The 25,543-nt window shown below is 29.1% G+C and overlaps 1 protein-coding gene across 1 annotated transcript; it reads right to left on the bottom strand.

The window, feature by feature from the left end:
• Window positions 1-634: 634 nt before the first annotated feature.
• LOC126899540 (mitotic checkpoint serine/threonine-protein kinase BUB1-like) lies at window positions 635-24,799 on the bottom strand. The gene is made up of 20 exons (XM_050674540.1): window positions 24,605-24,799; window positions 24,104-24,258; window positions 10,950-11,154; window positions 10,688-10,884; window positions 7,032-7,245; window positions 6,658-6,817; window positions 6,392-6,549; window positions 5,800-5,875; window positions 5,268-5,386; window positions 5,102-5,210; window positions 4,428-4,927; window positions 4,242-4,363; window positions 4,014-4,177; window positions 3,731-3,871; window positions 3,450-3,628; window positions 2,765-2,884; window positions 2,515-2,642; window positions 2,285-2,441; window positions 2,107-2,213; window positions 635-1,518 (listed from the first exon to the last, which is right to left on the bottom strand). Exons 2-20 carry the CDS (start codon window positions 24,250-24,252, stop codon window positions 1,338-1,340), a joined length of 3,186 nt encoding a protein of 1,061 aa, XP_050530497.1. The 5' UTR covers window positions 24,253-24,258; window positions 24,605-24,799; the 3' UTR covers window positions 635-1,337.
• Window positions 24,800-25,543: the final 744 nt, after the last annotated feature.

The following is a 25,543-nucleotide window of genomic DNA, read 5'->3' as shown; positions in this document are numbered from 1 at the left end:
TCAAAAAAAAATCTCTGCATTTTAAAAATCTTATGATTTTTTTCAAAAACACTGATTCTAATGAAATTTATATAAACAATACTAACGACCAGAGTAATTACGTTATGAACACACAGTATTTAAAACAATTTTAAAATTTACATTGGTCTTATGTGACATCTCACACAATTTTCATTGTTAACTTATGTTTTAGACAGGTTTAAAAAAACATGCTTTATAACAGCCCTGCTAATTAAAACGAGTTTTATATTACTTTTTTTGAAAATATATTGAAAAACTTAAGTACAAGGAAATTTTTGAAGAATCCGTTAAAACAATTTTTTTCAATTTCATTATTGAAGTGTACCTGGAACGTCTGATCGAATATCGCTCAATGCTAAAATGTAGTTGACACCCTTATAGAATTTAAGGGATGAACCAATAAGGTTGAAATTAAAATATAAATATATCCAATATTCCTTTTGTTTTAAGTAATTGAATTGTCTCTAATTTAATCATCAATCATAATTTTGGTTTTCGTTGGGTGATTGAAAGTGTAGGGTATATTTTTATTAGTACTTACTTATTTCATTAAAACATGAAATATAAATATAAAATTATTGTTTGACCAAAATGGCGAACAGCTTTTGGAGTATAGTTGTTATAAATTTAAATTTTATTACGAAAAAAAAATAAATTTTCACACTCAAATTTTTATTTTTATTTTTTATATGTAGAACAAAATTAGAGAGCGTATTCATTAAAAATGAACAATAGTTTTATTAATATGTATTAATTTAAAGATGGGAGTATTTTTTATTTTCAAAAACATCTTAAGTTCACGTGTATATATAAAAAAAAAAATTCATAAAAACACTTATTTTATCATTATTGATAAAAACCAATAATATTTTTATAAAAATATTATGCTATTAAAAAGGTTAAAATTTTTCAAGCACGTACATAAACATTTCACATACATACAAATAAATATTCTGTGTTAACACAAAATTGTGCTTTTGATTTTGGAAAAACATTCAAGGTCTTAAAATAAATACTTCAACTTAAATATTAGACAGAATGCTCAATATAAATGAATTAGTTTAATGGAGAAATTCAAGTCGTAATAACTCTCCTTTTATAAAAATAAATAATCTAGTAATTCATTAAATAATTAAATAATAGTAAGAAAAACTCAAAATATCATAGTTTATGTCTACAAGACAAGATCACATATTAAAATGTTAACAATATTATGAAATATAAAAATATTAAATAAAAAGATCTTAAGTTAAGAAAATTTAGAAAAGTATAAAAACTTTAGTTATATTTAATATTGAACTTATTGGATAGACTAATTAATGATTTTGAAGAGTATTTCTCAAACTAGCAAATTGATGATTTAACATAACTTTTTGTTGAATTGATAGATACTTATTCAATTTGTCTATTATTTTATCTAAGTTTGGTTGTTTATTGCAAGACTCTACATTTAATAAAGTTGTCAACATATCACCCCAAAGATCCTTATCCATATATCTGTAAATTATATGAAAAAATTAATCATCTAAATATGATTTAATTGTATAACGTTTGCAATCAAGTATATTTATATCTTTATTTGTATAGAACATTCTTTAATTATATTATTAGTATGCTCTAACTAATATTTGAACCATTTATTTCAGAAACAATTTTTTCAAGTCACAAAATCTTGAAAGTTTTCAAGTGCAATACGTTTTGTATAGGCAGATAATTTATTTAAAAAACATTTGGATATTTTTTAAAAGTTCAATAAGTCTCAATGTTTCTAAATGTATTAAAAAAATTCTGGAAGAATATGTGTACATAAAAATATACACGTATCCAGTATCTGATAGAGATTTGATATAAGTTTACTGTACTAATTTGTACATTTATAAATCACAACTGTCATTACAGTTTAAACAAAACACACCAATGGTAGCTTAATTAAAAAGTTATATACTGTTTTCTAGTAGTTTAATATTTCTCAAATAAGTGGTTCATTTATAAAAATCATAATATATAATCATTTTCAAAATACCATTATTAAAAGAAAAGAAAATTTATTAAATAAACAGTAACAAATTTAAATTAAATAATTACCTTGGTAAAGGCTTCATAAGAACCCATGTTTTACGAATTTTAGTAGTTTTCATGTAATCTGCCATAAGAAGCATGTAAATAATAGCAGCTAATCCATAGTAATCAGTCTAATACATAATGACATAAACATTAAAATCAATTAACTTTAAATTTAAATAATATATATTTTTCTAATAACCTGATAGGTCCAAGGTAATTTTTCCCTCATTTCATGGCAAATAAACTCTGCAGTTTTAACAGAATAAGTAAAGGTAGTTCCTGGTGGTAATAATGTCATATCAATACTACGTCCAAAATCAATGAGTTGAATACATGGACGCATAGCTGAATTTGGCCTGTACGCAGTTATCAGATTATGAGAAAATAATTAATTATCTCTTTAATAAAAACAGTTTAAAATATACTTACAGTGATTTAACAACGACATTGTCTGGTTTTAAGTCTCCATGTATGATTTGACATTGATGTAGGTATTTAATAGCAGATGTGATTTGAGATGCAAAAAGAGCAGCAACAGTGACTGGAATTGATCTATTCTAAAAATTATAAAAGATAAAATGTTAATATTGACAATAATTAAAGCATTAAAAAGTTATGGTGATAAAAAATTAATTTGTTTAAGTAATATATAATTAATATTCTAATGAACTTTTCTCACCATGGCTTGCTTATAAGTTAAAATTACAGATAATAATGTTCCGTGGGTTGCATATTCCATAGATATAATAGATCCATTGTTAAATAAATAAACATTGTCCATGTTTACAAAATAAGTTATCTAAAAAAATTAACCAATTTTCTTATTGTAATTAAAATTTGAAAATAGTATAAAATAACTGATATACAGATTTATTTTTTTGTCATACCCACTTAATTACTCGTAGAGTAAAAATTATTTTGAAATTATTTATTTTTTCGGTGTATTTATAAATGATAATTCACAACATTGTGCCTTATAAGATACTATACTAAGCTTATTCATCATAATCCAAATCTTTAAAGTGTTATAATAAACAGATGAAGTTATATTCAAAATTCAAATGCCATTTGAAAAAAAAACCTCAAACATTTCATAAATTCAAACAATATGTTCTTACTTAAAAAAAATTTTACATCTTTATAAAGCATAACAGATAAAATTAAAAAGTATTACATAGTTAAAATATAATATAGAATATTGGAATATAAATATATTAAATTCAATATCCTTTTAGTTAATAATTTGAAAACAATATGTAACTAAAATTAACAAAAAAAAAAAAAAAATTCAAAATTAATTTTATTTTGCGAGTAATTGAGTAGGTTATGACAAAAGAAATCACTTTATAAATAACTTTAATTACTTTATCAGTTTCTTTTAAACGATATTGAATTTCTTTGCCAATATACCACTCCCATGCACAAGCAGGTTTTTGCAATTTTAAAGCTCTTTCTGCAGCTCCCTCACAGTCTGGTCGTGCCTTAACTACTCGTGCATATGAACCTTTGCCAAGTTCATTAAGGAATGACATTTTAGTAGAACCTATCAACAAAATAAAAATGTAGTATACATTATACATAAACACTTTTATTAATTAATATAATTATTATATATTATTTTAAATTCAGAAATTATAAATTTTACCTAATTTAAATTCAGATCGCATATTTGGTACATCAGTATCATACTCTAAATATCCATTTAAATGCCGTTCTTCGGGAAACCCAACAACTTCCTTAAGTAATTTGTTAATTAATTCATCATCAAAAGGATTAATGTTTTCATCTAAAACAAAAAATTTCTTAATTAGACGAAAATCATTTTAAAATAGATACTGTTAACATTTTATACAGAATTAATTTATAAGAAAAATGTAAATCTTAATATAATAATTATTGTACAGTAATATTAAGTAATTTTGAATTACTAAATTCTATTTTAGAAGGTTGAGCAAGTTTTATAGTAGAGGTAAGTGAAGATATTCCAGATGAATTACTGCTATTGCGTTCTTTAGAAGCTTCTAGAATCATACTAAGATTTTTTCCCACTGGGTGTGTTTCAGTCTCTGTTGCTTCAGTTTCTTCAGAAATTCTAAAATAATTTTAATGTAAATAAGTTTTCAAATGAAAAATAATTAAAATATTTTAAAAGTTACTTTAGTGGTTTTAATACATTTCCATTAACTTTTTTAGTTTTGCTTCCACCAAGAGCTAATGGGGTAGAGCTTGATAAAACAAAATTAAATGCTTTAGTTGAACAAGTCAGATCATCATCAGTCTAAAATAAATAAATAAAAATTTGTTAAGTATGAATAAAATTATGATTTCTAGATCAAACTTACTACTTGAACTTCTTTAAAAGGTGATTTATTTTCATTGATTTTTTTGGCTGGTTCTTCCTCTTCATAAACAGCAAATGGTATACTTTTAATATTTTTTGACTGCTTCTCTCTTAAATTATTTTTTACTTCATTTTCATCTACATACACAGAAATTTCACAAGTTTTTGATGATATTTTATTATCATCAACATGAATTTTTAATTTTGTAGTTTGGTTTTTAGAAGAGGTTTCATCAGTTATGGAGCATTTCTTTAGGAAAATGTTTTCATCTTCATCTACATAAACATCAATACTGTCAGGAACTCTTTTTTGATTGATTAAATTATTATCTGTATAAACATTTATATTTTCATTTTTTTTAGTAGATATTCCATCATCTTGAAACACCATAAAATTTGAAGGATTATTTGAATGAGCACAATTTTTATCTTCTCCAAATCCAGCAAATGCAACAGGGTTTCTATTATTTGATATAGAAAGTGGCGGATTTATTATTTTATCTAATACAAACAAAATTTAATAATTAATAAATAAAAATTGTACAATAGTTACTGTACTACAAAGTTAATAACATTGAGTAATTTTTTGAGAGTTAAATGATTAGAATTAAATATATTTAACTTGGATTAAAAAGTTTTTTAGGAAACTAACTTTAAATTAATAAAAAAAATTACCTTCACAAGGACTATTCCACATTTGTTGAACAAGATCAAGTGCTACTCTAGTATTAACAGTAACTGATTGACTTAAAGGATCAGGTTCCATTTGTAGATGATGGGGTGCCTAAATAGTTGTAATTATTAGTTGTATAATTAAAATATCGTAAGATTCTTTTTTTACTTTAAATTCAGGAACTCGTAAATCATTATTAGGTGATACAACTTTTTTTACTGGTTCTTTAATAACAACTTTAGGAGGTTGTTTAGCTATATTTTGGGGAATACTTCCTTTAAGCAAATCTAAATTAATAGACATAAAATATATTTTTATTTATTTCTTAATTTATAAGTAACAATATATGCTCACAATTTATCACACAAATATGTTAAGTATAAATTTAAGATAAGATAATAACATGGAATTTACCCAAATATGTATATACTAATGAAATATGTAAAATGTTACAACAGTTTTATTATATCGTTTAAAAAGGAAAATTACATACATTTATTAATTTTTCCTTAGTCTTATTTTTAATTTTGTTGTATAAAATCTGAAAACCTAAACATATTTGTGTACTTCAATGTTAATATAGTTACAAACTACATCATAGTAATATCATATTGTTTCAAATATAAAAAATTATTATTGTAATTGTTTTTTAAACAAAATATGCATATACTTATTTCATATTGAAATACTAATGACTTACTTTTTTCTTTTTCCATCTTAAGATAGTATTCATACCTTATTTCTTCAATTTGAATATCTCTACCAGCTGCATACACCTAACAAGAAAAGTAATTATCAATAAAACTTTTACTCATTTGAAATTGAAATAATGAAATAAAAAATAAAAAATAGTAAAAATATGAATAATTTAAATGAAAAATGGATCATTTTGTTATAAACAAAAGTTTAACAACTAAAGCTTTAAAAATGTTTAACTTATTTTTTTAGTTTTAACTGGCTTTGTCATCAGTTTTTAACTGTTCAAACCAATTGCAGATTTCAAAAGATTAAAAAAAAATTATAACAATGGGACAACTTTAAAAATATTCCAATTTATGAAAGCTTTAGTAAATTATATATTTTTTACTTTAAATGTTAAATTTAAATGTGGTATTTACCTAACAGTCATGTTTTTTAAAATTCAATTAAATTTTAATATAATATATTGATACCTATATTCACTTTAAGAGTTATGGGTATTAATTTAATGAATTACCTTTTTGTACAATATTCACACACACAAAATATATTAATAGGTTAAATTTTTATTATATATTATAATTGAAGCTTACTTTATCTTTACAATACATAGGTCGTTTTGTAGGATCTGGAGGTTCAAAAATGGCAACAGGACATGAAAGATGAGTATGGTTCTTAATACTCCGTAAAGCATTTGGAACTGTAATACCATTTAATTTTGTCACACTTTCAGTATTAATATCCTGATGAACTAAAAACATATTAAATAATATTATTTACAAAAAAGTAGAAAAAATGAAAGTGATCTAGTAATTCTATAATTGATTTAATTTGTCTAGTAATTTACAAATGTAATTACCCTCAAAATTTACAGATGATACAGGTTTTGGTATACTCTTTGATCTAATTTTAGGCTTTGTCCAGGGTCCTGGTTTAACTGTATTTTCTTTGTTTAATCCTTTTGATGCAAGATCACAATTATTGTTGTCAAAACCGAGTAATGCATTTTCATCATTATCCTTAACAGAAAGTTATGCATATAATTAAATTAACTGCTAAACATTAATTTGAAATTATAATAACTAGTACACAAGAAAAATTAAAAAACTCATGTTGTCATTTCTTTTCAAGTCGACCGATTTTTCAAACAATTGAAAAACTTTTTGGTCATTTTATATATGAGGGAAAAAACATTTTAATATTAGATATATACTTTATTGATAAAAAAATTACTTCAAAAACTTTCAGTGAAGAAGCCATTCCATTAACATTGTTGTTTTGAGGTACCGTTCCTAATACTCCACCCATACCACGCCTTGTACCACTATGAGTTTCAGATTTTTTTAATACACTAAAAGCTTGTCTTTTACTTGGTTCATTTCCCTTTTCATCATCATCGCGTAACTCACCATTTATCATACGTCTAGCTACACTTAATTGAAATTGACTACAAAACATAAAGAAAAATACAATTCTACTAATAATTTTAATTAATTACTTTTTTTATTTTTAGAGAATACATAAACGACTTGCTGAGGGACAAAATCTCAATATTAAAAAGACAAAATACTCCATGAGAAAAATGTTTTATTTTAGATAATGAAAAAACGTATATGATATATACAGATATATAAATCCACATTCAATATTTTATGCATAAGTTGATAGTGAATTTTATTTACATCATAAGACAAATTACTGTTATTAAACTTTAAATTTCTTTCTTGAAAATATGAAAGACATGACCAAACTTATTATTTTTGTGCATCAAACAAATTATTAGTTTAAGTTAAAAATTTGAGATAAAATTAATATGAGACGGAATACATTTAAGAGTAAAATTTTAATTATCCTACAATTAATAAATTTAACTCATGAAAACTTATGAGTTAAAGTATAATCANTTGCAAATTTTTATTATAAGTTTCAAAATAATAAGTTGATATGGGGTCAATCCATGCCAAATCATCCAGAAGTGGTTGCACGACCACCTCATATTTTTCTGAAATTTTCAGGGTTTATTCATTATGCTATAATTAGAATAAATCAATTTTTTTTTTTTTATGATCGTCCCATTTTTATGGCTATTTCAATGTAAAAAAAGTTAAAAATAGCTAGATCGTTAAAAAACACACAGATTATTCAATTTCAACTCAATCGAATTAAAATTTTAGATTTGACCCTATTATAACTTATAATATTGTGTCTTCATAAATGTCAATTAATGATATCTTAAGACTTCTTATGGTATTGTTATTAATTGATTAAATATTCTAACTACTAAAAAAACCATGATTATAAATATTTTACAATATTATCATAATAATTTTATTTATTTATTTTTTATTTTCGAACTAAAATAATGAATTGAATATTTATAACGTGTCTAATAATTTTATTGAATTATAATATATTACATATACAATGATATAAAAAAAAATTACAAAAATGTGGTTTGAAAACAACAAAAAACTATCATTAAATTATTTGATTTTTACTGATTTTCTAATGCTAAATTTTACATGTTACACATTTTTCTAAAACTTCAAATTTTTATGGTGTATAAAACAAATATACGAGGTGTGATCAAAAAATACCCGGACTGTGTTAATAATATTTATATCAATTAAGATAACGAAATCACGATAATTTAATTCGATAAAGTAACTTCTAACGAGAATTTGAGCATTGGTTTGAAATCGATAACAATATTTATTTTTATTTTATGGCATTTTTACGAAAACATGTTTCAGTCATACGTCGATTTTTGAAATGGAAACAATAGAAGAATAATGTGTGTGTGTAAAATTTTGTTTTAAATTAGGGAAAAGTTCAAGTGAAACTTTTAAACTTTTGAAGCAAGCTTTTGGAGATGATGTTCTGTCTCGGGCAACATGTTTTGAGTGGTTTAAACGGTTTAAGGAAGGTAGGTCATCCACTAAGGATAACGAACGATCTGGTATACCATCGACCAGTAAAACAAATGAAATTGTTGCTCGTGTTCGTGAAATTATTCGAAATAATCATCGATTAACTATCAGAGAAGTTGCAGAAGACGTTGGAATATCTTATGGTTCTTGCCAAGAAATATTAACCAAAGAATTGGGCATGAGCCGAATCGCAGCCAAATTTGTTCCTCGTCTCTTAACCAATGAACAAAAACAAAACCGAAAGACCATCTCTCAAGAATTTCTTGAAAGAGCAGAAACTGACTTAGACTTTTTAAAAAATATTGTAAGTGGTGATGAAACTTGGATTTACGGGTATGATGTTGAAACCAAGCATCAATCGTCACAGTGGAAGTCAGCAAATTCCCCTAGACCAAAAAAGCAAAGCAGGTGAGATCAAATGTGAAAGCCATGTTAATCACTTTTTTTGATTTTCGTGGTATAGTTCATCGTGAATGGGTGCCTCAAGGACAAACAGTAAATCAGTTTTTTTATTTAGAAGTCATGAAAAGATTACGAGAAAATGTTAGAAAAAAAAGGCCAGAAAATTGGAAAAGTGGTTCTTGGATGTTGCATCACAATAACGCCCCGGCTCACAGCTCATTGCTCATTCGTCAGTTCTTAGCGAAAAATCAGACTACAGTAGTTCCACAACCACCATACACACCCGACCTGGCACCATGTGACTTTTTTTGTTTCCGAAGTTAAAATCTACGCTCAAAGGACGTCGTTTTCAAACAATTAATGATATAAAACAAAATACGGAAATCGATCTAAAGGACATACCAATTAGTGCCTACTAGGAATGTGTTCAAAAGTGGAAAAGAAGATGGAAGCGATGCATTGCTTCCTAGGGAGATTATTTTGAAGGTGATAATGTTTATATAGAATAATATTGAGTTAATAAAGTTTTATTTAAAAAATCCGAGTATTTTTTGATCACACCTCGTATATCTACAAAACTAAAAAATTTTTTTTGGAAATTAGGTTACCCAACAGAGATATTGCACATATTTTTATAAAATTTCTAACTTATAGGCCTCTAAATCCCAAGATAATTGTTTTAAATATTTGAAATTTAGTTAAAACATAGATTATACACTATACAATACCACATGTAAAAATCACAATAAAATAATAACTTCTTAATGGTTTTAAGTGAGCTCAAAAACGGCAATTTTCACAAAAAAAGCACCATTTTTTGAAAGTCATTAAAGTTTAGAATTTCATATAATTTTTTTTTTTTTTTAATGTAAACTTTAAGTTATAATAGGGTCAAATCTAAAATTTTAATTCGATTGAGTTGAAATTGAATAATCTGTGTGTTTTTTAACGATCTAGCTATTTTTAACTTTTTTTACATTGAAATAGCCATAAAAAAAAAAAATTGATTTATTCTAATTATAGCATAATGAATAAACCCTGAAAATTTCAGAAAAATATGAGGTGGTCGTGCAACCACTTCTGGATGATTTGGCATGGATTGACCCCATATCAACTTATTATTTTGAAACTTATAATAAAAATTTGCAAAAATATCAAGTTTTAAAAAATATTTATCATCTATTATCCATACTAAAAACTATCTTTAACAATTTTTTATTATTTAAACCTATATCTGCATTAAGTTCTGTTACAAATAATAAAATTGTTTTACTTTTAACTGCAGCCTCTCAATATTAAAAACATAAGTCAACCTTTATTAATTCTAGCAATACTTAAGTATACTTGATACTATATATGAACGGATTTTGTAAAAAAATGGTCAAGTCAAAAATTACCATTTTTTATTTTACCTAATATTGAAATAATTTTGTATGGAAATAAATGGAAAAATGTAGTGAAAAATTCCTAATCAAATTTATAAATAATCAAGAAATGACAAAATTGACTTGACCACTACCTTTTCACTATCCGTCCATAAACTATTATTATTCTTACACATGAGCTTGTTCGAGTTCTTCTCTGGGTTCAGCTCTAGATTGAAGTCCAAGTAAAAAAATCTGGTCCACACGCTTAATATCATTGTATCTATCTAGCAAGTCTGCCCAAGCACGGTAAAAAAGTGCACACATAGTTCCTAATCCTTGATTGTATACAGTTTGATATAATTCAACAGCATTAGGCTGATCTTCAATCTATTAACATTAATTTTATATTACATAGAAAATAATATAAATATGGCATGTGCTATTATACTAACAAATTTAATAAGAATTTGAACAAATCGAGGATCTTGTTTGTACTTTTGATCATTTTTAAATTTTTGTACTGTCTCTTCTATGAGAGGTAAGAGATTGCTTTCTGGCCCATGTTTTAAGTACATTTGTTCTAGCCATTTTATATACTCAAAACGAGGAGCTAAAGGATCATCACCTTCATAGGTTCTTATATCATGCTCATATTTTCTAAAAAAAAAAAAACATGAATTATTATTGGTAACTTAAAAATTAACTATTATTTCAATAAAAAACATATTATAACTAGGGTCCATTTAACACAAACTATGTTGGACCAACAAAGTTGGTGTTATGTGTAGATTCTATATATATATATATATATATATATATTTTTTTTGCATATTTTAGTAAAAATTACAAATTTCTATATTATTGCATAAAAGTTCAATTTTAGTAATGTTAAATAATACTCCAATTTTTTTTATTGTTCCATAAAATATTGGAATTTCTATAAAAATTATATATTAATTTATAACAAAAAAATTATGTTAATAAAAAGTATTTACAATTAGGTAGTTTTATATTAACTCAAAAAACGGTAGCTCAGTATGACCGTGGCATAATCGGGACAAGTATAAGTAAAAGACATAAGTATTACCAAAGTGGCATCTGAACATCACATTTGTGTGTAGATAAAAATACAATTTAAGCTAATTCAAAATATCAGTGATTTTTCTCGACTTTAAAGAAGCAATAACTTTATATTCTATGTCAATTAAATTTATATCAGTTTAATGAAAATCATTGTACTTCCCAAGTAAGGTATCTTAAAATAAAAAAAACCCAGCCCAGTGGGGTCACAGCATAGTGGGGACGTTGCATAGTTGGGTCCAGTATAGATTTAATCTGACAGCGATTAAAATCACTATCATAAAAAACGTTTCGATGCAAATCTGCCTACAGTGTTTAATTCTAAGAAATTGATGGATAATTACAAAAGCAACATCAACTATTAAATCAAGTTTTAATAAAAAAAAAAAATGAATTTATTACCATAACTTTTAGCTCAACTTGCAAATTTGAAATTGACATTATTAAATAGAATAAAATGAAATTTTTAAGATTAATATGCAATCAGGAAATTTTATAATTACTATTTACAGTACATTTATCAAAGAAATTCGATTTTTTTTTACATTTTTATCATAATAGTTCACATAAATAAAAATCATAATAATCATTTCTAATTAACTTTTGGTGTTTAAAAGGATTCTACAATGGAAATATTCAGAATTTAATTAATTTTAATGATTATATATCTAAAAAAACCAATAAAAAAGAATTGTTTAAAAGATTTACTCAATTGAGCATATTATAAAATTTGATTATGATTGTAAAAATTTATCATTAAATTCAGATGAAACTAAAAATCATTTTTTTTTTAAATTTATGATTAAATCATATATATATATCTATATAAATTTTATATAGCAACATGTTACAAAAAAATTCGGAATATTATAGACTGGTAGTAGCACACACAAATAGAGTTAAAAAATTAATAAATTACAAAGTAAAATTATTTACTCTTGTAATTGAATACTTTTATCATATCAAATCTAATTTGACAATAAATAAGAATATTATAAATTAATGATTTTAATTGTTTGTATGGAAAAACTGGTTAAGCTACTTTTTATTTGAATAAGGAATATTTTTTCGATTTTTAAGAGTAATAACTTAAACTAAATACTATTTGTAATCATTTGACGTATCGTTGAAAAAAGTAGGTCTAGTGAGGGTTGGCAAAATAAATCGTAGCCACAAAAAGAATTACATAGTAAAATAATATTAACATGAATTTAAATTTCTTCTTACGAGGGGAGACTATAGTGATAGGATCCTTTATATTTATTGAAGTTATTGAATCGAAATGAGATAAATATTAAATTATTTGAAAATTTTATTCTAACTCAAAAAAAAATGCAAAATATTAATTGCCACAGACAGATTTGAACCTCATACCCTAAGCGTGACAGACACAAGTGTTACCGATTCGGCAATGGTTTGTTGCCTCCGTCACTTGATAAAATTAGCTATTTAAGCTAACTCAAATTTAAAAATTACTTTTTCGGCTTAAAACAAGTAAAAAATTTTAATAAGTTTAATTTCTTATATCTTATGAACTTTATTCTATGTCAATTAAATTGTATAATATTCATGAAAGTCAGTGTATTCCCCTAATAAGATATTTTAAAATAAAATAAAATACAAAACACAGAATTTTAATACAAAAATAGCATATTTTTGAATACGGTAGCCATTTGCGCATAGAAGATAGGTCTTTATTTAGCTTTATTCTTTATATAATATATATCACTACATACATTAAGCCGGTGTTTTTAATTAAGTAATATAATTCACCAGTACAATAAGTCTTGACAAATGTATTTGATAAAATAAGTTTTCTTTTATTTAAAGTTTATGTTCTGGTGCTTATAAATAAGAAATAGGCAATGACATTTCTACGAGGGCTAAGAATCTTTCTCATGAACATGAAATCATAGAAGCGGGAGTATTTGAATCTATCCACTACTCATAAATGAGATAGATCAGAATTATCTCAACAACAAAAATTAAATAACCCTCTCTACTATAACAATAGTAATAATGTAAGGATAAAGTAAAAAAAATGTATTAAGAGATATTTTAATATTTCTACAGAACTTTTATTATAACTTAATAAAATATTTATTATGAAACTTCAGACATGAATAATACCCCAAAATAATAAATAACAAATTTCATATTTACGATCAATAGAATAGAATAATAAAAAATGTACTACAACAAATTAATTTAAATGAATTTATTTTATTATTTTTTTAAAAAAATAATATTTAACCATAATATGCTTACAACTCATATAATTCTGGTTATAGAATATATTAGGCATAGGGAAAGTGGCGCTTCCATCGCCCATTACTCTTTGGATACTGCAATAGCCATCACTCTGACCTTAAGTGGCCAGTGTGATTTGGTCCTCCAATTTGGGGGTTCTGGATGGGGATAACCCCCCAATTCAGTGGAAAAAATCTCTTGGTTAAGAAACCACCAAAAAACAAGCCTCGGATCTGGACAAATAAAATGGATAAACAACTGGAACTAGAAAACGGAATGAAATTTGGATCATGGAACGTTAGGACTTTGAACACACCAGGTGCATTAAAATATGTCTTAGATACAGTTAAATCATATAAAATTCAATTTGTAGCGACCAAAACATACGCAACGAATATTCTCGAATGTTCTCGTTATCAAAAACCTTCGAGAAACTTCGATAACGCCATAAGATAACCTACGCGGGTATAGAATATTCTAGAATTAGCGAGAGCCTTATCGGAGCTATATATATATCGGAAGAATCAGTCAGTTCAGTTAGTTCAGTTCAGACTGTCTAGTCCGCGATACGCTACACGACCGCTACACCCCGCCGCTGTTGTCATCGTGTATTATGTTTACTTCGATTATTTTATTTTTCCTTACTGTATATACATATATTTTCTTTTAGTGTTTATACGTCTATTTTAGTGTTATAATTTTGTTTAATAAAAGTCTACCGCCATTTAAATAATTGTGTGTTGTAAGATATAACCCACAAATTGGTGACCTCGACGTGATGGCGCAGACAGACGAAACAATTGCTCGAGTAGCCGTCAAGATACCGGATTTCATTTCGTCAGATCCCGAACTTTGGTTTGCTATGGTCGAAGGAAGTTTCGCCAGCGCGGGAGTCACTGTTGACAGTACAAAATTCGGGTATGTAGTTGGAGCATTACCGCCAAAATACGCAGTGGAAGTCAAGGACATAATTATGACGCCGCCCTCAGACAGTAAGTACGCCAAAATTAAACAAGAGTTGATAAGACGTCTTAGTGCCTCCCAAGAGGAGAAAACACGCCAACTTTTAGAACGCGTTGAGATTGGAGACCGTAAACCATCACAATTTTTACGCCATCTCCAAAGTCTGGCCGACTCTTCTGTTCCGGAAACGTTATTGAAGACACTTTGGATGGGCCGTTTACCGAAAAGTATACAGGTAGCGTTGGCAATAGTGAAAGATAGTAAGCTTGAAGATCTCGCTGTCCATGCGGACAACATCGCAGACGCATCGGGTCCTTTACTACCACAAATAGCAGAAATGTCGAGAAGTGACACTTTTGAAGCCATGTTGAATCTTAAGATTTCTCAACTTAGTCTAAATATTAATCAGGAGATTGCAGCGTTGAGAAGTGAAGTGGCTGCGTTAAATACTCGCCCCTCGCGTACTCCGGACTCAAGACCAAATACTTACCGTCCAAGGTCACGATCTCGAAGCCGCACTCATCATGGCGCAGACGGAATATGCTGGTATCATTGGCGTTATGGATCCCAATCGAAAAAATGCAAGGAACCTTGTAACTATAAATCGGGAAACGGGACGGGTCATCACTGATGACGGCCAGTGAGCCCGGTCAGTTTCCACGCCGTCTTTTCATCACAGACCGAACTTCCCAAACTCAATTTCTCATCGATACGGGCGCCGACTTGTGTGTTTATCCACGTAGTGCTGTTCCAGGCCACCGCGTAAAAACCGATTACGTCCTATCAGCCGCCAATGGCACGCCTATAAACACCTACGGCACTATCACGCTCAGCCTAAACTTCGGACTTCGTCGAGATTTCACTTGGAGATTTGTGATTGCGGAAGTATCCAAGCCCATCATTGGTGTTGACTTTTTAAGTTTTTACAATCTTTTGGTAGACGTGCGCAATCAATGTCTATTAGACGGACTTACACAACTCACCACTCGTGGTCACGCCGTCAAGTGCTCAATACCATCTATTAAGGTCGTCGTGGGAGAGACGAAATACGACGGTTTACTACGGGAATTTCCAGAGATCACTCGACCGTTTGGGACCCTGAAGGATATCAAACACAGCACTAAACACTTTATCCCGACGACACAAGGACCCCCGGTATCTTGTAAACCACGACGCTTAGCACCTGATAAGCTTAAGGCAGCAAAAAAAGAGTTTGAAGCTATGATCCAACTAGGCATTATCCGACCATCCCAAGGACCTTGGTCATCACCATTACATCTAGTACCAAAGAACAAAACAGATGCATGGCGTCCTTGTGGGGATTACCGCGCTCTAAATGCCCGGACTATCCCAGATCGGTACCCTGTTCGTCATATACAGGACTTCGCGCACTTTCTCCACGGTAAAACGATTTTTTCAACTATCGACTTGGTTCGAGCGTATAATCAAATCCCTGTAGCTGAAGAAGACGTCCCTAAAACTGCAATTGTGACACCATTTGGACTTTACGAATTCCTCTTTATGTCTTTTGGACTTCGAAACGCAGCACAATCGTTCCAACGATTTATTGACGAAGTACTCCGTGGACTTGATTTTTGTTTCAGTTACATTGACGACATACTCGTGGCATCTGTTTCTGAAGAAGAACACATCAAACATTTACAGATCATTTTTGAGCGACTACGCGAATACTCTCTGGTTCTCAATCCTAAAAAATGCGTTTTTGGACAACCAGAAGTAAAGTTTTTGGGCTACATGATTTCTAAAGAAGGAACACGTCCTCTACCTGATAGAGTCGCTGACATATTGAGCTACAAGAGGCCAACGTCAGCTAAGGGTCTACGACAGTTCTTAGGTATGTTAAACTTCTATCGTCGTTTTATACCTAGAGCTTCAGATGCACAATCACCACTAAGTGATCTCTTAGTACCTAATCTAAAAGGTAAAGCACCTATTAATTGGACACCAGAAGCAATTTCAGCGTTCGAGAAATGCAAGGAGGAACTCGCCACAGCCACGCTTCTCGCGCACCCATGTGACAACGCTCGACTGGCTATTGTAAGCGACGCTTCAAACACAGCGGTTGGCGCAACTCTCCAACAGTTCATCAATGACGAGTGGCAACCCCTCGCCTTCTTTTCCAAGAAACTCACGGCGACTGAGACAAAATACGGAGCTTACGATCGAGAACTTCTTGCGATCTATCTCGCTGTCAAACATTTTCGGCATATGGTGGAAGGACGCGAGTTTGTTATATACACCGATCACAAACCTATCACTTTCGCATTTCAACAGAAATCGGATAAGTGCACACCACGACAATTCAGACACTTGGACTTTATTTCACAATTCACCACGGATATTAGGTACGTTCCTGGTAAACAGAATATCGTGGCTGATACCCTATCACGCGTGGACGCATTATCAGACACGTTAGACTACACTGCTTTAGCAATGTCACAACAGGGAGACGACGAATTGAAAAAGTATGCACAAGAAAACACCGGATTGCGACTTAAGCAAGTGGAATTACCAGGCACGAATGTCTTAGTGTTCTGCGACACATCAACTTCAATCGCCAGACCTTTTGTTACAAAGCCTTTTCGACGAACAGTTTTCAATACCATACATCGCCTTGCACATCCAGGAGTTAAAGCCACAGTGAAGCTTGTAAAACAGCGGTTTGTGTGGCCAGGAATTGACGCAGATTGCAGACATTGGGCACGGGCATGTGTCGAATGTCAACGAGCCAAAATCACGCGACATGTCACAGCACCCCTTGGGTCATTTTCTCTACCGTCTCGAAGATTTGAGCATGTTCATTTAGATTTAATAATTATGCCTTATTCCGAAGGATTTCGTTACTGCCTCACGTGCATCGATAGATTTACTCGATGGCCTGAAGTAGTTCCATTGGAAAATCAAGAAGCGGAAACTGTAGCACGAGCCTTCTATACACATTGGATTGCAAGATTTGGTACCCCTCTTCGTATCACAACAGATCAAGGAAGACAATTCGAGTCATGCCTTTTCAAGCAACTTAATTACCTGACTGGTACGAACCATCTTAGAACTACGGCCTATCATCCTTCAGCAAATGGCATGGTGGAACGATCCCATCGGCAGCTTAAAGCCGCTATTAAATGTCATCAGAATAATCGATGGACAGAAACTCTTCCGACAGTCTTATTGGGTATCCGAGCAGCTTGGCGTGACGATCTTAAATCCACCTCGGCAGAATTAGTCTATGGAGAGCCACTTAGACTCCCTGGTGAATTCCTCACGTCAAATAATAATACCGCCAAGTGCGACGACGCAGCTGAGTTTATCAAAGACCTTCGACATCACATTCAGCAGATCCGACCAGTCAATGGTACACGACATGGCGAGAAGAAAAATTTCGTTTTCAAGGATCTAGCAACCACAGAGTACGTATTCATTCGACATGATGGGCCCAAAAACGGAATTCAAATGCCCTATGATGGTCCCTATCGAGTCATAAGTAGGAACGAAAAAACTTTTGTTATTGATATTAATAAGAAGAAAGTTACAGTTACTATAGATAGACTTAAACCAGCATACATCATGGCAGATGAATACTCTAAGGAAAATATTCCGAAAAAGATCCAGACACATACACCCATTACCATTCCCAGGGAGGATCAAAGGACACGTTCCGGAAGAAGAGTCCATTTTCCAGACCGTCTTCAAGTAGGCTCCGCTTGACTCCGTCACTGGTAGGGGAGTGATGTAGCGACCAAAACATACGCAACGAATATTCTCGAATGTTCTCGTTATCAAAAACCTTCGAGAAACTTCGATAACGCCATAAGATAACCTACGCGGGTATAGAATATTCTAGAATTAGCGAGAGCCTTATCGGAGCTATATATATATCGGAAGAATCAGTCAGTTCAGTTAGTTCAGTTCAGACTGTCTAGTCCGCGATACGCTACACGACCGCTACACCCCGCCGCTGTTGTCATCGTGTATTATGTTTACTTCGATTATTTTATTTTTCCTTACTGTATATACATATATTTTCTTTTAGTGTTTATACGTCTATTTTAGTGTTATAATTTTGTTTAATAAAAGTCTACCGCCATTTAAATAATTGTGTGTTGTAAGATATAACCCACAAATTATTAGCCCTACAAGAAATTAGATGGCCTGATAAAGTAATATAAACTAAAGAAAATATGACCTTATTCTACAGTGGAGCATATAATGGGGTACGGGAAAAAGGTGTGGGCATCATAGTACATGAATGCTTAACACCACATGTTAAAGTCTTTGAACCAGTAAATGACAGAATATGCTGTATACTCTTAAAGGGGAAATATTTAAAAATAGCAGTAATATCTGTTTATGGCTCAACTGAAGAAAAGGAAGACAAATTTTATGAGGAACTGGAAGAAGTTTATGACAGATTGTCTAGACACAGTATTAAAATATTCTTAGGGGATTTTAACGCTAAAATTGGCCAGGAGATTATGTATATACCAACGATATGTAAACACAGTTTTCATGAATATAGTAACGACAATGGAACACAATTAATTAACATGGCAATGTCAAAAGAGTTAGTGATCAGTAGTACTTATTTTCCCCATAATTCATAAGAATATACACAAGCACACATAAGTATCTCCAAATGGATTAACTAAAAACCAAATAGATCATGTTATGATTAGTAAAAAACATATGAGTTTTATAAATAATGTGAGAAGTAACAGAGGTGCAGATGCGGATACCGACCACTATTTGATATTAGCTCATTTCAGAGTAAATTTAATGTTGAAAAATTAAAAGACCAAGAAATAGCAAAACGGTATGAAAAACTAATACAGAAGGAGTTAGAAAAAAACAATGGGAAGAATTCGATAGAGGATATAAAAGACCAATCGAGCCGGACAAAACAAATCATAACAGAATGCGCCGCAGTGGTTATTGGAAATGCACCAAAACGAGAAGGAAACGATAGTTTAATAATAAGTGTCGAGAAGCAGTAATGAAAAGAATTGAACTTAGAAAGAAAATGTTACAAACTCTATCTGAAGAAAAATAAAATCATACATGAAAACTGGAGAAAAGGAGTCCAAAAAATATTAAGAGAAAAAAGAATTGATATGAAGACAAAAATAACAGAAATAGAAGAAATAGAAGAAAACAGAAAAAATTCCAAAAAATTCTTTAAAAACAGCAATCAAATTAAAGAAGGTTTCAAACCGCAAGTAAAAATGCTACAAAATGAGAAAGGAGAACTAGTCACGGATAAAAGAGAAATAGTAGAGTTGTTTAAAAAATATTTTGAAACACTATGAAACAGACAAGGTCAAGGTAGCGCAAACGAAGACATGACGTACCACACTGTAGAACCTGATATTAGAGAGCCTAAACAGGAAGAAGTAACAAGGATAATAGAAACACTTAGGAATAACGAATCACTGAGTGAAAACAAAATACCAGCAGAACTACTAAAAAAAGGTAGAATAGCCTTAATAAACACCTTGCATGGAATTATTAGTGAAGTATGGAAAAGTGAAACTATGCCAGAGGAGTGGAATACGGCAATATTATGCCCTATTTTTAAGAAGGGAGATCCAATGTTAGTGTCAAACTATAGGGGTATATTACTATTAGACACAGGATATAAAGTATTTACAACACTATTACTGAAACGAATAAGTCCATATGCAGATTTTGTGGGGGAATACTAGTGTGGGTATAGAAAGGGAAGGTCGACTGTCGATCATATACATACCATCAGACAACTAGCGGAGAAGCACTATGAATATAATAAGGATCTTCACCTGATGTTCATAGACTTTAAACAAGCCTATGATTCCATTAATAGAAAAGAGTTATGGAAGGTCTTAAGATGTTTTGGAATCCTTCAGAAATATATAGATTTGGTTAAGATGTGTAATAGTAAAACAAATTTTAAGGTGAGATATCAGCATGAATTGTCTGAAAAATTCGAAGTAAAATCCAGCCTTTGACAAGAGGACGCATTGTCACCGATGCTGTTCAACATTGCTCTTGAATGAGTAGTGAAAGCAGCTAACGAAACTCGAAAATGGAAGTAGGCGAAATAGAAACCATTCTTGCCTATGTGGATGATATGGTTGTCCTGGGGAATTCTAGAAACGAAAAAAAACTTTTGGAAGCAGGCAAAATCATGGGTCTAGAAGTTAACCAGGGAAAAACAAAATATATGTGTGTATCATGAAATGACAGAAATTATTTAAGTTTACAAGTGGATTCTTATGTTTTTGAAAAAGTAGAGGCGTTTAAATATTTAGAGATAAATTTAAACAACAAAAATAACGTATTAGAGGAAATAAAAGAACGAGTAGCTAGCACGAACAGATGTTATTACAGTTTATTGAAACTATTCAAATTGAAGTTATTATCGAGAGAATTGAAGGTAACGTTATACACAAGCTACTTGAGACCAGTATTGACATATGGATGTGAGACGTGGGCTACTCTAAATTAAGTACAACAGAAAGAAAAGTGCTCAGCAAAATATTTGGCCCAGTGTATAATATAGAAATGGGAATGTACGAAAGAAGACATAATATTGACTTGCAAAATTTATATGAAAAACCAAATGTACAATCGTATAGCAGAAGTAAACGGATAGAATGGGCTGGTCATGTGTGGTGGGCAGAGGCAAAAACTATAAAACGAGTTACAGAAGGAAGAATTGTGGGGAAAAGATCTTTAGTAGAGATGGAAAGTTTAGTTCATTTCTGTGAATAGTTCATTAGTTCATAGTTCAATCAAGTGAATAGTTCAAATGAACTATTCTTAAGTTCACTAATTTTGTTGATCATGCTGATATTGTTTGGCAATGAACTATTCATTTTATCACTATTAGTACAGCAGTACACACTTCAGTAGTAGTTCACACTACATAGGGCAATTAAGTTATAAACTAACCTTAACCTGAACATCATAAACTAAGAAAAAATTATTATCAATACCCTCAAGGCTCATGTTATCATTATCACCTAATTCAAGGTGGAAATATTGACCAGTAGTCCTAAGTTAAATCAGAAATCTGATCTAATATTTGTACATTGTATGAATTTATTTTATTGTTAAACTGTTAAAAACCGTGTAACATTTTAACAATATAATTTATTTGTTATCTAATTGTTAACAGCTATTAACCATTTACAAGATTTCGAACAACGAACCACAGAAAATTTTTAAAGAAGTTCGCGAACTATTTCATTTATACATTGCTACCAATTTTTTTCGAACTGTGAACTGTTAAGTTACAGGTACTGAAACAGTTCAGAATAGTTCATCTAAGTGAATAGTTCAAATGAACTATTCGTTCACGAACTTAACATCTCTAATCTTTAGGAAGACCTCGAACAAGGTGGAAGGATGTAGTAGAAAAAAATTTAAAAATATTCCATGAAAACGTAAAAATAGAGGATGCGAATGATAGGGACCGATGGAGTGAAATAGTGGGGGCAGCGATGGACCTACATGGTCCGTTAAGCTGTTAAGAAGAAGAAGAACATATTATGTTCTGTAGCTAGAGCTGTATAAACTTTAATTAAAATTGCATAATAGGAATTCAAAAATATTAATGAGATCTCAAATAACTGTTAGAAAATATTATGAGGGGATATTTAATACTCAATGAAAAAGTATATTTTAAACATATACTTAAAACTAACATTAGTTTACTATTATACTAAATTAAACATATATATATATATATATATATATATATATACATAAATTTCCAATTTTACAAACATTTTAAATTAAATGATTAATTTATTATTAATTTTTATCATTTAAATAAAACTATCTATGTTGAAGTTATTAAGTGAATCACAACATAAAAAAAAAATGTTATGAACCATTTACTATAAACAAAATTAAGGGCAGCATATACAATATACAACATCTTAATAAAAATAATGGTGATTATAAATTAAAAAAAACCCAGCACAGGGGGGTCGCGGCACAGTGGTGACGTGGTATAGATGGATCAAGTATAATGATATCTGACAGTGATTAAAATCACTATAAAAAAAAAAACGCTTTAATGCAAATCTTTAGATACTGTTTAATTTTAAAAAATTGGTGGATTATTCCTAAAGCTACATGATCTGCTATTTTTTTATTAATATCCTAATTAAGATAAAGTATGTAGAATGAAAAAGGGATTAAAAAATATTATTTCTCATAAAAAAATAATATTGATCCATACATCTTTCAAAAAGTTATAGCATTATAAAGTTAAAAATATAAAAATGAATTTTTTTACAAAAATCGTATTTTTTTTTATAAACATTGATGTCTGTTTTCACCATGAAGATAAAATAAAGTCCGAAATTTTTTTTTTGCATAATAAAGTATATTACATTAGCTTTAATTTAAGATATATATAAAAGTGTCAGACTTTCCGGAACACTTTCAAAATTTAAGTTGAAAAAGTTCTACTTTCTACATGCATTTTTTAGATTTGAACCCCCCTCGTATATAGGGAACTGGTCGGATTTAAAAAAACAGTATGTCAAATGAAAGATGTATATGAATACTACTCCTCATAAAAAAATTGTACTGATCCATACATTTTTCAAAAAGTTATAGCATAATAAAGTTAAAAATGTAAAATACAAAATCGAAAATTTTCACACAAAAATAGCATTCGGTAGCCATTTTCACCGTGAAGATAAAATAAAGTCCGAAATTTTTTTTTTGCATAATAAAGAATATTACATTAGCTTTAATTTAAGATATATATAAAAGTGTCAGACCTTCCGGAACATTTTCAAAAGTTAAGTTGAAAAAGTTAATTTTTTTTGAAAAAGTTGACATTTTAAATCCCCCCTTGTAGGCAGGTTAAGGGTTAAATTTATGAAAAAAATGATATCAAATGAAAGGTAAATATCTAAGATTTTAGTATAAAAAAAAATTATGTTGATTTGTTTATTTTTCAAAAAGTTATGGAAGTTTTAAGAAAAAAAAGTGAAAAAATTTCGAAAATTAGCGATTTTTAAATTTGTAATTTTTTTGGAGGTTTCCCCCATTTACGGGGAAAGAGGGTATTTTTTTCAATTTTTGAGGGTAATGTCTTCGACTAGATACAATTTGTGATCTTTTGACGTATCATTAAAAGAAATTGGTTCGGTGAGAGCTGAGAAAAAGTGGTAACAGACACAAAAAATAAAAAAAATAAACACATCTTAGTAAAACCAGTACCTTCTCAGCTTCGCATCGAAGCTAAAAATAAAATGAAAATTCATTCAGTAATAAAAAAATTATTTCAACTTACTCTTTTTCTTTATTCAATTTTTGTTGTACTTCAGTACTACATTGTGCTTGTAAAGCTGTTTCTAATTGAATTGGTTTTCGACCTTGTCTTAGCGGTCTAATATTTTCTTTTGTTAAATCCAAAGCATCAGATGTGTCTGCAGGGTTCATGTTAACCTAAAAATTGATACGAAAAATATTTATTTCAAGACTACTTATTAAATAATAAATATTATTTTCATGAATGATTATCATATTAGCCTACATCTTAATTTTCAGATGATAATACTGTTTATTTAAAGAAAAATTATGAACTACATTTTAAACATTATAATAAAAATTGAAGAATGGTTGCACTTAAATATTTTCTTTATTGCAATATTCTGGAAAAATTTTTGAGAGAAGAAATATAGGGTATATTTAAAATTCTTCATTAATTGCAAACAACAGATAATGGAAACAATATTTATAATATCTGATTTAATCAGAAAAAAATTGACAAAATAAAAATAAAATAACTTACCACTTCTGAGACTGACGAATTATTGAAAAATCAAAAGAAAAACATTTTACATATTTTACGTTATATGAATTTTATATTACCGAAATTTATAGTTAAATTATCAAAATTTGTAACGGATTATCCTTTGGAAATATCAGATCACTATAATTCTACGTAACCAACGAAAAAGGAGGGGTTGGGTTACCTAGTGTTTAAAATTATTATAACGTATTTTCTGATTTGAAATCTATACCGATGGTAAACTGTAATCCCCACTATAAAAAATTAATATTATCAGTAATAATGGAGGTAGAGTTATGGAGGTTCTGAATTTAGAAAATGACCTTCACTATATTAATTTATTGAAATGTCAGAACCTTAACATGAATATTAAAAATAACAGACAATAAATACATTTATATGTATGAATTCGTCGTAGTTAAGTAAATAAGGTTATTGTCATTTATATCAAAAAAATTCGATTAAATGAATTAAAAAATACCACATTTTTTTAATAAGATAAGTGGCCTTAAAATCACAATTAAAGTTAATTTAATCAAGAATAATAAATGTATAGTTACAAATATTCTAATTTTATGGCGATCATAATGATAAAATTCACTTAGGTTTTGATATAAAATTGAACATTGATTTACAATATTTATTTATTGTCAATCACTTAAGTTTTTTTAATTTTCATATATTACATTATTATATATTTCAAATTTAACATTTTTTAAGAAGGGTTTAAGGTGGGTTATCAGCATATATTAAAAGATTAAATGAAAGGTTATTTATTATGTAAGGGAATCGATAATACGCAAATGAATATTAAAAGGAATTTAAATAATTTAAATACGCAATAAAATAGTCAATGGTGATATTCATTGACTACATACACCTTTTGAGTAGAACGATACAGAAAAATATAGATAAGTAACAAAATTTTCATCAACCATT

Source organism: Daktulosphaira vitifoliae, unplaced genomic scaffold, assembly GCF_025091365.1.
Source record: "Daktulosphaira vitifoliae isolate Bord-2020 unplaced genomic scaffold, ASM2509136v1 Scaffold_2, whole genome shotgun sequence".
Classification (NCBI taxonomy): Eukaryota; Metazoa; Arthropoda; class Insecta; order Hemiptera; family Phylloxeridae; genus Daktulosphaira; species Daktulosphaira vitifoliae.
The sequence above is the reverse complement of the archived record's forward strand: the minus strand, read 5'-3'. Positions and strand labels throughout refer to the sequence as shown.